This window comes from Salmo trutta, chromosome 8 (genome assembly GCF_901001165.1).
Source record: "Salmo trutta chromosome 8, fSalTru1.1, whole genome shotgun sequence".
In the NCBI taxonomy this organism is placed as follows: domain Eukaryota; kingdom Metazoa; phylum Chordata; class Actinopteri; order Salmoniformes; family Salmonidae; genus Salmo; species Salmo trutta.
In genome coordinates, this window is record NC_042964.1 from 49,035,405 (window position 1) to 49,051,812 (window position 16,408).

Here is a 16,408-nt window from a genome sequence, read left to right on the forward strand (position 1 = left end):
GAGTTGTGGTTTCCATGTGTTCGATACCGTTCCATTTATTCCATTCCAGCCATTACAATGAGCCCATCCTCCTATAGCTCCTCCCACCAGCCTCCTCTGATAGAGAGCGTCTGTCTTGTGACAAGCATGCCCACTTCACAATGCAGAGTAAACGGAGAGGAGAAAATGTAGAAGAGAGAGAGGGGATGAGGGACGAGGGGGGGGAAGAGGACTGAAATTCACATAAGACCAAGGACAGATAAAAATAAATAAAACACCCCTGACTTAAGTAGTAGACAGGTACCAAATACAGTTCCTATAATGTTTTTTGTTAAGCAATTTTCCATGTTGTGTTGCCCAATGTCCCCTGTAGTGAAAGCAGTAGGACTGTGTCTGGGTGTGGTGCGTTCCACTCTGGAGAAGCACAAAGACAGAACGTGAGGTGCACATGATGAATCGAGCCCCTCCACACCAGATGCATGCAAGACAAGTGCATGGGAGAGGTACAGTACAGTCAACACAGGGGTCAGGCCACGAAACAGGACTAGGGGAGGGGGACGATGGTGCAGATGGAAGCCAGGCCTCTACTTTCCCCTCTAATGTAATAGTCTGGACAGAAGCCACCAGCTGAGTCCCTCAGTACTGACTTCACTATGCACAAAGTGTGGTTGGGTGTGTGTGTGTGAGAGATTGGGTGTGTGTGCGTGGGGCTATGTACCACTATCTCTTAGTAACACTAACCTTTACTACAGTAATTGGTTTGGCCCCCTCCCACCTCGATATTACTTGGAACAGGTTGACTTGGGTCAGTGTTGATAGTGTGTTGGGGGAAATTAGATCTCACATTGGGTCAGTGTTGATAGTGTGTTGGGGGAAATTAGATCTCACATTGGGTCAGTGTTGATAGTGTGTTGGGGGAAATTAGATCTCACATTGGGTCAGTGTTGATAGTGTGTTGGGGGAAATTAGATCTCACATTGGGTCAGTGTTGATAGTGTGTTGGGGGAAATTAGATCTCACATTGGGTCAGTGTTGATAGTGTGTTGGGGGAAATTAGATCTCACATTGGGTCAGTGTTGATAGTGTGTTGGGGGAAATTAGATCTCACATTGGGTCAGTGTTGATAGTGTGTTGGGGGAAATTAGATCTCACATTGGGTCAGTGTTGATAGTGTGTTGGGGGAAATTAGATCTCACATTGGGTCAGTGTTGATAGTGTGTTGGGGGAAATTAGATCTCACATTGGTACACCTATGGTCTAATGTATTTAAGAGAGCGAGGGGCTAAACATCTAGTAGTGAAACTTTTCACAATCTTTTCAAAAATAATTTCAAATCAAAGTTGCAACAGAAGCACACATGTTTATTGGAGATTTTTGGATTGTAAGAGTCATTGAGTCCTCGACTTGGGAATTAAAAACAAACAGAAAAACAAAGGTTATAAATAGTCCTCTCATCATTGAATTAGTTTGGGGGGAATAAAAAGGAGTGAAAGAAAACAAAATGTTTACCATAGCAACAGACCACAGCTGAGTACATGTCGTCTTTGGATCGCCCCGTTTGTGGGAACATCGACACTTCTGCTTGAAAACCAAAACCATAGTTATAACAAGGACAACACAAGAGCACTCTCTTTAAAAATACCGAAATATCACATTTGCTCCCCTATGCAAGTGTCCAAAACACAAAATGGCCTCCATTGCCTTTCTCCACTTATTCTGATTGGATTTATTTTTCTTTCTTTTTCACTTTGGTACAATACTGCATAAATGTGAAAAAAAGGGGGGGAAAAAAATCATTAAATCCAAACTGAATATTTAAAATAGAAAGAAAATTCAAGTTCTAATTCTCTTCAGCATGACACAATTTGGCTGAAGCCTAAGTACATACACCTTTGTTTTAACAGCGGTGCCCGTAAATGATTTGATTAAAAACGAGAAAGAAAAGCGAAGGTTTCAATATAGAGTGAATAAATATAGGCAGCTCAGGAAACGGCAGGAGCCAATTGCAAGGTACTCTGCTGCGTATCCTTGTGACATCATTCAGTTTTTGCAGGCTCCATTTGGACTGTGAGGAAACATGGGAACCCCAAACCCACTTTCCTGATTGGAACCCAATCCATATTTGACCATCTTTATCCAGGAGCCTTGAACAGTCAAGCTTTTAGGGAACACTGAAATTTAAAACAAAGAAAAACGTGGTCTCCCATCCAAACTCTATCCCAATGTGGCCTTGATCACACTGCGCAGTGTCTGATACTTTCATCAGGCCCAATGCTTTTGTTTTGCACAGACTATCATACATTCAGTCTAGTTTCTCCACCAGTCAATTCATTGCAATTGTCTGGAATCACTCTCACGTTGATCTGTACATCTCTGAAGGGTACCAGCAGGTATAGATCCATGGAATATCTGATGTAAACCCTACAATGGACATTACCTTCAAACTTAAAAATCAGCTATTGTTGTTTTACTTATCAGACAATTGCCTGAAACAAGCTAACTCTGTAATATACCCATATGTGTCTTTAGTTGAAGACACCGCCCAGTAAACTAACTATCGCTACATCAAGTCAAAAACACATATCATAGTTTAGCGCGAGCAATAGGCAAAGTTGGTCATTTCAACAATGTTAGCAAAAAAAGACCTGCAGATATCCCCCCTGCATTTCCCCCATCTAAGAGTGAAGGGTAACCCAGGTAAATCACTAAGCCTTGTACACAACGCAACTCAATACTTCAGACAGTAGCCACACAAGCAGTACTACTTTAGTTGAGCCCTACACTAGCCTAGCGCAATACAGACCAACACAACGTCACTTCTGGATCATGCCCAAACTGTACAGAATGATGTCCCCCCACCCCAAAAAATCCTGTCTTTGCCACCAAAATAAACAAGGTCCAAATCATCTAGGAGGGAGGAGTTTGTAGGAAATAAAACCTTGTGCTTTTCTTTTTTTACAAAAATGCTTCTTGCAATTTTTTTCTACGCTCCTGTAACTTTTTTACAAAAACAGAGTGGAGGAGAATTTGTTAGGTGTCTGTGCTGTGGCCGGTGAGGTACGGTCGGCCACTTCTACCTCACTTTCCAACACATCAGCGTTTAATCCCTCATTCTGGGCATTATTCACCCCTAACAAACTTCAGTGGATACATAATACCTATGGCGTTCCAGGAAGTGATGTACTTTTCTAAAGGGGTACAGGTAGTCTGACAGCCACACCAGCTCGGACAGGCTCAGAGAGATGTAAGCGCTTTGATTGACGCGCTGGCTGGGTTCATAAGGCTCTAATGAGAAAGGTGAAGTATCACTGTACAAGCTAGGTGCTGCACACACACACACACACACACACACACACACACCATAGGCAGCTCCTAACCCCAGCCAAATGAAAAGCACAAATGAACACTAGAAAAACAACATTGGTGAAAGAAAATAGATATAGAAGCTGCAATTCCCCTCTTTCATATTACTTTAAAATACCCAATCACCTGTCTAGCAGGACAAGTCGACAGCCAACGCCGGCAGGGTGATGTATCCAATTCAAATCCAACTTTACCATTCAAACAAAAATCAAATCCAGACAGGTACAAATTCAGCTGAAGACCTGGACCATAATTGCCATGACCATGAATATGACCTAACTCTCTAGTTCCTCTTCTTCAACACATTCATGAGATAAAGAGAAGGGAAATCCCCCGGTGCCCACCTCCCACTCAGCCCAGCCTATAGAGCTAGTCTCCATTTTGTCCGGTAGTTGGTGCAGTGAGGGTAAGGCCAAAGGTCACCGGGTCAAAGGGGACATTCCAACTACCGGTGGAATGTGGGGACTGCTACCGCTAAGTCCAACGCACCTTTACAGGGATTGAAGGAGGAGAAAGCGACTGGGACATGGCAAAAACACAAAGCGGGTGGTGTGTGATATACGCCGAGGCTTGATATCCACAAAAATCCTTGTTTTAGCAATAATAATAATAATAATAATAATAATAATAATAATAATAAAATAAAAAAAATCAACTTATATGAATATGATGTCTGCTTTCTCATGGTTAGGAAATCATACAGTCTGTGGTTTTAAAGGGGAGTTGTCTCCCAGCACTACAACTCCATATCCTGGGCTTCGTCTTCAGAGAAATCCGACATGGAGCTTTCCGATGAGGAGTCGCCCTGGCCCTCCTCCTGCTCCTTGAGAGCCTCCTCTGTTGCATATTTCTGGATGTACTCTGTGGAGAGCAAGGCAGCAGGGTCAGTAAGACTCAACCTCGTTGGCTAAGCGCTCCGAGCCAGGGAGCAGACAGGCGTTTTAAAACAGGGAACAAAGCATCAGCCAGGAGTGACAGACAAGACATACTTTACTATATCAAATCTGAACAAAAGGGTAGACTATGGGGGGTATCTACTTCACATGATCAAATAGTAATAATAAAACAGAAATGCACAAACAAAACAAAAATGTAGCTGCTGTATGTCAAAGTATATTATTGACCAACAGTATTAATTTCATTAGTGAGCCTCCTGATCCTACATGGACCCATTACGCAACGTTTGAAATGAACATCTGCACTTCTGAATTCCCTTGAGACAGACAACACTGAGAAAGCAAGGCGTAGGGAGAGAAGCGTACCTTTGATTTTCTGTTTGTACTCCTCTGGTCGGTGGAGGTACATGGCGGCCGCGTCTCCGTTCAGCGGGTCGATGGGGTTGGGGTATGCCAGCAGCTGAGGCAGGAACGACTCAAAGATATTGGTGAGATCTGTGGGAGTGGACGAGAGAGGCAGCGAGAGACAGAACACAATGTTATCGATAAAACAGGGCACAATGAACATACATATGACTTGCTAAATACAATTAAAGCATTCTTTAAAAAAATAATTTCTGACATAACTGGATAGGTGATGGTTATGTAATAGAACCCTTGCTTACACCTATCCAATCACTTTAGGATTGGGCTTCTATGTAGAAATAAAATAAAAATCATCCTGCCAGAGGAAGGACCTTCCACTAGACATATGGTTGCAGGCCTTGCTTTGTCTCTGCAAGAAAATTAGCACTCAACGGAAAATGGGCAATGCTGCAGATGTCTACTGGGTGCAATGATTTATATATACACACTAGATGACCCTTAGGGGGTGCTGTTTTGAAGCCACCACACCATCTTGGAACTCCCCCACCATTGGAAGATATAGAAATGCATTTATTAATGTCTACATTTGTTTTTACCACATTTACTCTATTACAGACTTAATTATATTATGTGAGCTAAACATAATAAAAATATATATTTTTTCCCTTAAAGCATATATCTTTTTTAGATTATTAATATTATTGTCCCCACGACAACAACAAAATACATGTCATCTTGTCCTTGAAACATTTAATATAAATACTGTAGAATTCCACTCATTCTTTTGGAGGACTGCTCCTACTGGGGAGTGCCAATATGGCTGACCGGTGGCTTCAAAGCCTCTCAATGGCCAATACACAGCATCAGCAATCCAGGGTTTATATTCATTGACTGGGTGTCACTATTGCTTAAGTACAAATATAACGAGAAAATACATTACTGGGTAAAACTGTAGACTGACTGTAACCCAGTGTATGTTCCCTACCCACAATCAGGACCTAGGCCTAGAAAAGACAACGCTTCATTGATTGGCTTGTTTTTGTCCCAAGCCCTCCACTACAGTTCTGGAAATCTAATTTGTTAGAGCTCTCAAAGTCCATTACACTGCTGGAAGTCCACAATAGCCAAATCAAACATATTAGCTCATCAACTTGAGTGACTCATCTCGAACAACAAAGTCGCGGTCCAAAACACACAGAACGAACCCTGCGTGGAATGAACCAGGAGGCTTCAGAACTTCAATAATCTTCTGATAAGAAATCCATTCCATTCCATATTGATTCATCTCTAAAAACCTTCAGTTTCTATAAGTGCAGAGGTCAGCAATGTTTGGCGTCCCGTATGGGTTAATGTGAAAACTCAGTGAAAGTAAATAGTGAAGGCTAATGAAACATCTGTTGTGGATAATCACAAGGTCATTTACACCAGTGTGTTGCTGTCTTAACCTTGTCGAGCAGGGGGGTGGGGGCAGTGTCGGCTGGTTTTTGGTTTCTCCTTTCAGTTAAGACCTAGACAACCAGGTGAGGGGAGTTCCTTACTAATTAGTGACCTTAAATCATCAATCAAATACAAAGATGGGGTGAAAAAACCTGCAGACCGAGAAACTGGTCATTATTACTGAGGAATTCATTGCGATATGAAGGGGGGACAGACAGACAGACAACCAGTGCGGTTTTGTTCTCTCAGCTGAAGAGTTGTTTATTATTAGTGTCAGGAGAAGCAGCTAGGCTGTCTGTTTTCTGACTTTGCTGGCTCAGGGTATTACCTTGTTAGCCTTCTAGCACCAGTAAGAGGATTACAGGAGAACTGACCGCGCTGCGCTCCTACATGAAGCCACAACCAACACTTTTTACACTTGTTTCTCCAGTGACGCCAGCGGTCATGGTTTTGTTTTCTTTACACTGGACAGGGGAGCCGTGGCCCATGTGCCCGTGTCTCACACACGCATAGACAAACACACAAATTCACACACACACCTCCAAAACATCCAAGCTCTGAGCCACCCTACTCACCGTAAAGGGCTGTCCACGTCTGGTTGATGACATCTAAACACACTGTTCCTGACCTGGAGATGAGAGGAGAAGAGAGGGGGTTAAGGAGGAGGCTCTCTTAGACACTTCCTCTCTACACAACACGAGGAGCGCCCCAAAGTGACGTTGGTGGCAGAGGGGAATACATTCCTTAAAAATGACCCACTGAAATGCTCGAGGCAGTGTTTTCATCATGAGTGTTTTGATGTTTTGTATTCACGTCAGATTATTATGGTCAGTTAACGTAGAGGATCAGACTGTTGTTCTGTGCTTTAGATCCAATGACCCCTCTCACCATTTGATCTGGGAGACAAGCCAAACAACCCATTGATGTCCTTGAATGGACATTCAATGAAATTGAATTATATTACGCTACAGGACCTTAGAGATGGGTATGCAGGTGGGGTCATCACTAGACGCTTGCGCAAGCTCATTAGCTATTCGTTCTTATTTACGGGTTAGAGTCAAAAGGTCAGGGCCAGGGTTAAGGTCAGGGTCAAGGTCAGGGTTAAGGTCAGGGCCAGGGTTAAGGTCAGGGCCAGGGTTAAGGTCAGGGTTAAGGTCAGGGCCAGGGTTAAGGTCAGGGCCAGGGTTAAGGTCAGGGCCAGGGTTAAGGTCAGGGCCAGGGTTAAGGTCAGGGCCAGGGTTAAGGTCAGGGCCAGGGTTAAGGTCAGGGCCAGGGTTAAGGTCAGGGCCAGGGTTAAAGTCAGGGCTGGTGATTTAAGATAGATGTGGTTCGAAAAGCTCCCTGCTGCCATTGGTTCCAGCAACACAAGACAAGGTGATGAGTCTCATGAGAGAGCACCCTCTACTATTTCAGTGTTCCTTTGAAATCAGAAGTCATGATCAACCTACGCTTCATCGATGTTGGGATGGAAGATTTTATTCATGAATCCTGCAAACGAAAGAGAAAAACAATACGCAAGTCAACTATAGATGTTACGGGTTACTTCTAGTAAGAGGGAGCCGTACTACAATGGCTGACCCTGTAAAACTGCACCTATCCCGTGTTTGTGACAATAACAACACATATCTATATATTTTTTGTGTGTGTGTCAACTGAGAAATGAACCCCCACCGGCTCAATGCCTCCCCTACCTATTGATGGGGATTTGAAAGGGTATTTGTCCGGTAGATCTACTCGCACCTTCCATACGCCCCCCTCATACGCTGCTGGATGGGAGGAGACACAGAGAGAAGGGAGATAACAGACATGCCACAAGAAAAGATCACATATGCACATCCAGTGTCTTTGAGCAGCTACTGGACATCAAAACGGTAAAAAGTAGAATTAGAGACTCTGCAGGTGGCAATCTAGACCTACGAGACTCTGCAGGTCGCAATCTAGACCTACGAGACTCTGCAGGTCGCAATCTAGACCTACGAGACTCTGCAGGTCGCAATCTAGACCTACGAGACTCTGCAGGTCGCAATCTAGACCTACGAGACTCTGCAGGTCGCAATCTAGACCTACGAGACTCTGCAGGTCGCAATCTAGACCTACGAGACTCTGCAGGTCGCAATCTAGACCTACGAGACTCTGCAGGTCGCAATCTAGACCTACGAGACTCTGCAGGTCGCAATCTAGACCTACGAGACTCTGCAGGTCGCAATCTAGACCTACGAGACTCTGCAGGTCGCGATCTAGACCTACGAGACTCTGCAGGTCGCGATCTAGACCTACGAGACTCTGCAGGTCGCAATCTAGACCTACGAGACTCTGCAGGTCGCGATCTAGACCTACGAGACTCTGCAGGTCGCGATCTAGACCTACGAGACTCTGCAGGTCGCAATCTAGACCTATGCTGCCATGTGGTTGATTGGTGACCAACATTTTCACCAAATAAACCACATTAGGAACATAGATTGCGATGTGCGGTGCCTTTTCTCCATGCATGTACATAGACATCATGTAGGATTCAGTCCTAGGTTCACAGTATCTGGTATTTAAAAAAAAAAATTAAACTTTGTGTATTTTCAAATGCACAGTCCAAAACAAGTACTTTTGAGTATTTGAATGGTTATTTGTAAAAAACAAAAAACAAATAGTTGACAGCATTTTCAAATACATGCGAGTGTATTTGAGTATATCAACTACTTTCCAAGTGTATTTCCAAATACATTAAAATATTCTACAACAATAAGATATGTGAATACTTTGAATGCATGTGAAAGTAACTGGGGACTGAAATAGTACCTCAACCCAGGTCTGGTAGGCTTATATACTAATGACATCACTGAGGGAGATACTTAATATGAGTACAGGGATTACAGCAGAGAGACTGAACCATAGAAACTCTATGGACTTGACACTGCAAGGCTGTAGCCCTTCACAATGGTCAGAGGAGCAGTCTTCTCTCTTGACACCACTGACGACAACAGTCTTCTCTCTCGACACCACTGACGACAACAGTCTTCTCTCTCTACACCACTGACAACAGTCTTCTCTACACCACTGACAACAGTCAGAGGAACAGTCTTCTCCACACCACTGACATCAACAGGCAGCGTGGAGGTAAAATGAGCGGGCGTTGATTTTCCTTTGAGTCTACACAGTAATGTATTTTAGCCATAGGTTGCGAAGAGCTCTTTACTTCCAGATCAATCTCCATAATATAAAGATATCCCATGACTGGGTCCCAATGGAGAGGGCTTGTGTGTGTCATGAACTACCAGAATACCTGGTGTGGAACCAGAGGGTCGTGCCGAACTGGAACGGGACAGCGCACGCACGCACACACCCCAAAGAGTCATTTCCCAGAATGCTGTTGTCTGCATCATAACCACACACACAAACTTCCTCTCTTTATTGCTGTGCAATCAGGGGAGGGTTTGGTGCTACAGACGTTGTGAAAAACATGGTGAGAAGCATCTCCACCTACAGCTTCTGTACAGACCACGTTCCAATCCATTTTACACCCTGCCCTCGAACTTCACTCAGCATTCAGACCAGGAAGCGGACATTCCTGTGGTACCTGAGGGCTTCAGTCCAACAGGACCATCATAACTGAATCTCTGTTGTGATACTCTTATGAGTAAACTTCAGACATGATAGTGATTCATGACATGAACAAATACTTGAAACCTGTGATAGTTAGTGGTTTTTCACTTCAAAGTCAACGTTTGTCAGACGCTTTCAGACCTCAGTGGTTTAGTCCGGGATTAATGTTAATGAACTAGGCAATCACTTTAACGATGGAGAATGTCTGAAGTTATTTGATTAGGGGCGGGACTTCAAAATGGCATCTTGAACAGAAGGCAGTTAATAGGTAAATAGGACAGAAACATTTCCATAATATAAGACACTTACTTCCTTGTTGTCCATAAAACTTCACTACAAATTCATTGAGTCCGCTGAGGATTGTGACTTCGTGCTTGCTCTCAATGCTGTGTTGAAGGAGGTTAAGGATAAATGGACACACTGGATTTGAATGACAAAACAACCTGAAATGCTAGCGGAGGTGGCTGCAGCTAAATAAATAATACAATCTGTCATTTCTCTTTGTTTTGGGTCACACAAATGTTCCAACTCATTAATATGATAATGCCCCTGCTGATGGGGAAACGCTTTCTCTGTGGAATGTCACCACAAGCTTCCTCACAAGGGAGTTGAGGAGAGAACACTATAAACGGGTTGGTCGTTTAGCAACAAAACTGACACGTGCGCAACTATGGGCCAAAACTGACGGGTTGCTGACAACATATTTGGGGCGGCAGGCAGCCTAGTGGTTAGAGCTTTGGACTAGTAACCGAAAGGTTGCTGGATCGAATCCCTGAGCTGACAAGGTAAACATCTGTCGTTCTGCCCCTGAACAAGGCAGTTAACCCACTGTTCCCCGGTAGGCCATCATCGTAAATAAGAATTTGTTCTTAACTGACTTGCCTAGTTAAATAAAATAAATATTTAGTCTCCATTGTTTATTGAAAACAAATACATCTGCAAAATGAGCACTTTTTGTCTCTCCAACACTTTGTTACAGTTGGTTTGCTAACTAGAGAATTTTAGCCATATTAGCATAGAGGTGAAAAACAAGACATGATATCAAGAACAAGATGGAACTCCGCTCGGCAGCTTCTTGTCATTGTAGCTAGCTATTTGACCATCCAAAACCCTACCACAGCCCCCCCCCCCCCCCATTTGAGCGTGTGCATCATTGTCAGCTAACCAGACCTGTCTCTCCTCCGTCTATCCCGCTCAATGAGAAGAGAATAGCTTGTAAGAGGTAATGATAACCAATCAAAGGGAACAAAATCCACGGAGGCTTTCCTCGACTACCCTCTGATCTGTCAGTACGTCTATGAAATCAACGTCAACAACTAGCTGGATTATTACGTTTCCTTCATATCCACACGTGCGCCATGCCACCCACACACCTCTGCTGATCCAGACGTGTTGCCCATCCACTCAAACAGATAATAGCACCCCCACCCACTCTCTTATTATCTCTAGTGTCACCATTCTCCAGGAAAGGGAGCCCAAACACCAGGGCCATCAGATCAGACTCCAGTTTTCAAAACACACACACCCTCTCACTAGTCAACATGATACAGTACAGACAGGAAAAGACTAAGACCCAGAGACAACTGGTTTTACCACACTGCTACTGTTGTCAACCTGGCCTTTTACCACACTGCTACTGTTGTCAACCTGGCCTTTTACCACACTGCTACTGTTGTCAACCTGGCCTTTTACCACACTGCTACTGTTGTCAGCCTGGCCTTTTACCACACTGCTACTGTTGTCAACCTGGCCTTTTACCACACTGCTACTGTTGTCAACCTGGCCTTTTACCACACTGCTACTGTTGTCAACCTGGCCTTTTACCACACTGCTACTGTTGTCAACCTGGCCTTTTACCACACTGCTACTGTTGTCAACCTGGCCTTTTACCACACTGCTACTGTTGTCAACCTGGCCTTTTACCACACTGCTACTGTTGTCAACCTGGCCTTTTACCACACTGCTACTGTTGTCAACCTGGCCTTTTACCACACTGCTACTGTTGTCAACCTGGCCTTTTACCACACTGCTACTGTTGTCAACCTGGCCTTTTACCACACTGCTACTGTTGTCAACCTGGCCTTTTACCACACTGCTACTGTTGTCAACCTGGCCTTTTACCACACTGCTACTGTTGTCAACCTGGCCTTTTACCACACTCACACTGCTACTGTTGTCACCTGGCCTTTTACCACCCTGCTACTGTTGTCAACCTGGCCTTTTACCACACTGCTACTGTTGTCAGCCTGGCCTTTTACCACACTGCTACTGTTGTCAACCTGGCCTTTTACCACACTGCTACTGTTGTCAACCTGGCCTTTTACCACACTGCTACTGTTGTCAACCTGGCCTTTTAACCACACTGCTACTGTTGTCAACCTGGCCTTTTACCACACTGCTACTGTTGTCAACCTGGCCTTTTACCACACTGCTACTGTTGTCAACCTGGCCTTTACCACACTGCTACTGTTGTCAACCTGGCCTTTTACCACACTGCTACTGTTGTCAACCTGGCCTTTTACCACACTGCTACTGTTGTCAACCTGGCCTTTTACCACACTGCTACTCTTGTCAACCTCGCCTTTTACCACACTGCTACTGTTGTCAACCTGGCCTTTTACCACACTGCTACTGTTGTCAACCTGGCCTTTTACCACACTGCTACTGTTGTCAACCTGGCCTTTTACCACACTGCTACTGTTGTCAACCTGGCCTTTTACCACACTGCTACTGTTGTCAACCTGGCCTTTTACCACACTGCTACTGTTGTCAGCCTGGCCTTTTACCACACTGCTACTGTTGTCAGCCTGGCCTTTTACCACACTGCTACTGTTGTCAACCTGGCCTTTTACCACACTGCTACTGTTGTCAACCTGGCCTTTTACCACACTGCTACTGTTGTCAACCTGGCCTTTTACCACACTGCTACTGTTGTCAACCTGGCCTTTTACCACACTGCTACTGTTGTCAACCTGGCCTTTTACCACACTGCTACTGTTGTCAACCTGGCCTTTTACCACACTGCTACTGTTGTCAACCTGGCCTTTTACCACACTGCTACTGTTGTCAGCCTGGCCTTTTACCACACTGCTACTGTTGTCAGCCTGGCCTTTTACCACACTGCTACTGTTGTCAACCTGGCCTTTTACCACACTGCTACTGTTGTCAACCTGGCCTTTTACCACACTGCTACTGTTGTCAACCTGGCCTTTTACCACACTGCTACTGTTGTCAACCTGGCCTTTTACCACACTGCTACTGTTGTCAACCTGGCCTTTTACCACACTGCTACTGTTGTCAACCTGGCCTTTTACCACACTGCTACTGTTGTCAACCTGGCCTTTTACCACACTGCTACTGTTGTCAACCTGGCCTTTTACCACACTGCTACTGTTGTCAACCTGGCCTTTTACCACACTGCTACTGTTGTCAACCTGGCCTTTTACCACACTGCTACTGTTGTCAACCTGGCCTTTTACCACACTGCTACTGTTGTCAACCTGGCCTTTTACCACACTGCTACTGTTGTCAACCTGGCCTTTTACCACACTGCTACTGTTGTCAACCTGGCCTTTTACCACACTGCTACTGTTGTCAACCTGGCCTTTTACCACACTGCTACTGTTGTCAACCTGGCCTTTTACCACACTGCTACTGTTGTCAACCTGGCCTTTTACCACACTGCTACTGTTGTCAACCTGGCCTTTTACCACACTGCTACTGTTGTCAACCTGGCCTTTTACCACACTGCTACTGTTGTCAACCTGGCCTTTTACCACACTGCTACTGTTGTCAACCTGGCCTTTTACCACACTGCTACTGTTGTCAACCTGGCCTTTTACCACACTGCTACTGTTCTCATCTGGGGGCTGGGAGCAGTTTACAGCACACACACACTTTTTTTTTTAACCTTTATTTAACTAGGCAAGTCAGTTAAGAACAAATTCTTATTGACAATGACAGCATAGGAACAGAACAACAGATTTTTACCTTGTCAGCTCAGGGATTCGATCTAGCAACCTTTAGTTTACTGGCCCAACACTAACCACTAGGCTACCTGCCGCCCCATAAGTCAAGCTCTGCAGATCTACAACACGTTTCAATAGAGTGAGAATCAAATGCTTTCAACAATTGGTGTTCTGTTGCTTTGTGTGGTGTTGTGTTTTACCTGTTATGTAAAGGGGTTATGAGATTGGCCAATCTCTAGCCTGGTCCATAATCTGTATCTTTAGCCAATAGTCCTGGTGCTATTGTTGTCCTGCCATACATGACATGTTGAACAACAGTCCTGGTGCTATTGTTGTCCTGCCATACATGACATGTTGAACAACAGTCCTGGTGCTATTGTTGTCCTGCCATACATGACATGTTGAACAACAGTCCTGGTGCTATTGTTGTCCTGCCATACATGACATGTTGAACAACAGTCCTGGTGCTATTGTTGTCCTGCCATACATGACATGTTGAACAACAGTCCTGGTGCTATTGTTGTCCTGCCATACATGACATGTTGAACAACAGTCCTGGTGCTATTGTTGTCCTGCCATACATGACATGTTGAACAACAGTCCTGGTGCTATTGTTGTCCTGCCATACATGACACGTTGAACAACAGTCAGAGCCGGTGGCTGAATCAAGAGTGGCACATACAGATCTGGGACTAGGCTTGTGTTTCCCATGTGTTTGACTCCCTCATCTGGAGTGTGACACCCATTTAAATTCTATACCAAAGAGACGTTGGATAATCTGCCAGTCTTCAGGTGGATCTCTCCTCTTCTGGCCATTTAATGCCCACGACTCCAGATACACCAAGTTATTTACAGTAATCACTGAGGATTTCATCCAAAATGGCACCCTATTCCATATATAGTGCACTACTTGGTCAAAAGTAGTGCACTATGTAGGGAATATGGTTCCCCCTACCCCTTAGCACAACCGATTAAGAAAAGGATATCCCCCATCTCCCGTTACCACTCAGTACAGCATGGGGTCATGTTATCCCCCATCTCCCGTTACCACTCAGTACAGCATGGGGTCATGTTATCCCCCATCTGCCGTTACCACTCAGTACAGCATGGGGTCATGTTATCCCCCATCTCCCGTTACCACTCAGTACAGCATGGGGTCATGTTATCCCCCATCTCCCGTTACCACTCAGTACAGCATGGGGTCATGTTATCCCCCATCTCCCGTTACCACTCAGTACAGCATGGGGTCATGTTATCCCCCATCTCCCGTTACCACTCAGTACAGCATGGGGTCATGTTATCCCCCCATCTCCCGTTACCACTCAGTACAGCATGGGGTCATGTTATCCCCCATCTCCCGTTACCACTCAGTACAGCATGGGGTCATGTTATCCCCCATCTCCCGTTACCACTCAGTACAGCATGGGGTCATGTTATCCCCCCCATCTCCCGTTACCACTCAGTACAGCATGGGGTCATGTTATCCCATCTCACATCATCCAGAGATTTTAGTCTACATCCCACTCTAGTACATTAGAGCTAGATTCATCACAGAGAGATTACCCACTGCTGGCTGAGGGGGGGAGAATGCTGGAGAAGTGAGAGCGAGGGGGCTAGAGAAGTGAGAGCGAGGGGGCTAGAGAAGTGAGAGCGAGGGGGCTAGAGAAGTGAGAGCGAGGGGGCTAGAGAAGTGAGAGCGAGGGGGCTAGAGAAGTGAGAGCGAGGGGGCTAGAGAAGTGAGAGCGAGGGGGCTGGAGAAGTGAGAGCGAGGGGAGTAGAGAAGTGAGAGCGAGGGGGCCTAGAGAAGTGAGAGCGAGGGGCCTAGAGAAGTGAGAGCGAGGGGGCTAGAGAAGTGAGAGCAAGGGGGCTAGAGAAGTGAGAGCGAGGGGCTAGAGAAGTGAGAGCGAGGGGGCTAGCGAAGTGAGAGCGAGGGGGCTAGAGAAGTGAGAGCGAGGGGGCTAGAGAAGTGAGAGCGAGGGGGCTAGAGAAGTGAGAGCGAGGGGGCTGGAGAAGTGAGAGCGAGGGGGCTAGAGAAGTGAGAGCGAGGGGGCTAGAGAAGTGAGAGCGAGGGGGCTAGAGAAGTGAGAGCGAGGGGGCTAGAGAAGTGAGAGCAAGGGGGCTAGAGAAGTGAGAGCGAGGGGGCTAGAGAAGTGAGAGCGAGGGGGCTGGAGAAGTGAGAGCGAGGGGGCTAGAGAAGTGAGAGCGAGGGGGCTAGAGAAGTGAGAGCGAGGGGGCTAGAGAAGTGAGAGCGAGGGGGCTAGAGAAGTGAGAGCGAGGGGGCTAGAGAAGTGAGAGCGAGGGGGCTAGAGAAGTGAGAGCAAGGGGGCTAGAGAAGTGAGAGCGAGGGGGCTAGAGAAGTGAGAGCGAGGGGCTAGAGAAGAGAAAAGCAGCAAAAGAGAAAGGAAGAGGGAGAAAAAGAGAGAGAGTGATTCAAACAGAGAGAGCCATCATGTTCTGACACACAGCAGCAGCTGGCTGTGGATCCTGACAGAGTAGGCTGGGATCCCATTAGTGGAGTAGTGACCCACCCCCAAAGGGTTAAATCAAACTCAAGGTTATTTTAAGCTGTGCAGAACATGCAAGGGCAGATTCAGTGAGTCCCCAGCATATCACAAGAAGTGTTGCTCTCAGAAAGGAAGTATTGTAGTGTGTTGGGTAGCAACCGATAGCCATTTTGGATCACACAATTTCAAAACAAGGCTTTGACCGAGTCTAATACAACACAGACATCAGTTGATTTGATGAAGTTAAAGGAAACCGCAGCCAGACAGCAGACCACATCGCTCACGTCACAAAATACATCTA

The 16,408-nt window shown here is 45.6% G+C and overlaps 1 protein-coding gene across 2 annotated transcripts in view; it reads right to left on the bottom strand.

Moving 5' to 3' along the window:
• Positions 1 to 1,319: 1,319 nt before the first annotated feature.
• The window catches only part of LOC115199136 (ubiquitin-conjugating enzyme E2 H), a 32,945-nt gene continuing 17,856 nt past the window's right edge, over positions 1,320 to 16,408 (bottom strand). The window contains exons 2-7 of one of the 2 annotated variants that reach the window (XM_029761734.1): positions 9,945 to 10,021; positions 7,733 to 7,804; positions 7,490 to 7,529; positions 6,617 to 6,669; positions 4,605 to 4,733; positions 1,320 to 4,203 (exon numbers count right to left, since the gene is read on the bottom strand). In XM_029761734.1, coding sequence (XP_029617594.1) covers positions 4,079 to 4,203; positions 4,605 to 4,733; positions 6,617 to 6,669; positions 7,490 to 7,529; positions 7,733 to 7,804; positions 9,945 to 10,021 — 496 coding nt within the window. In that variant the 3' untranslated portion in view covers positions 1,320 to 4,078. Of the gene's footprint in view, positions 4,204 to 4,604; positions 4,734 to 6,616; positions 6,670 to 7,489; positions 7,530 to 7,732; positions 7,808 to 9,944; positions 10,022 to 16,408 lie in introns of both variants that reach the window. The other variant, XM_029761733.1, reaches the window with a different exon arrangement.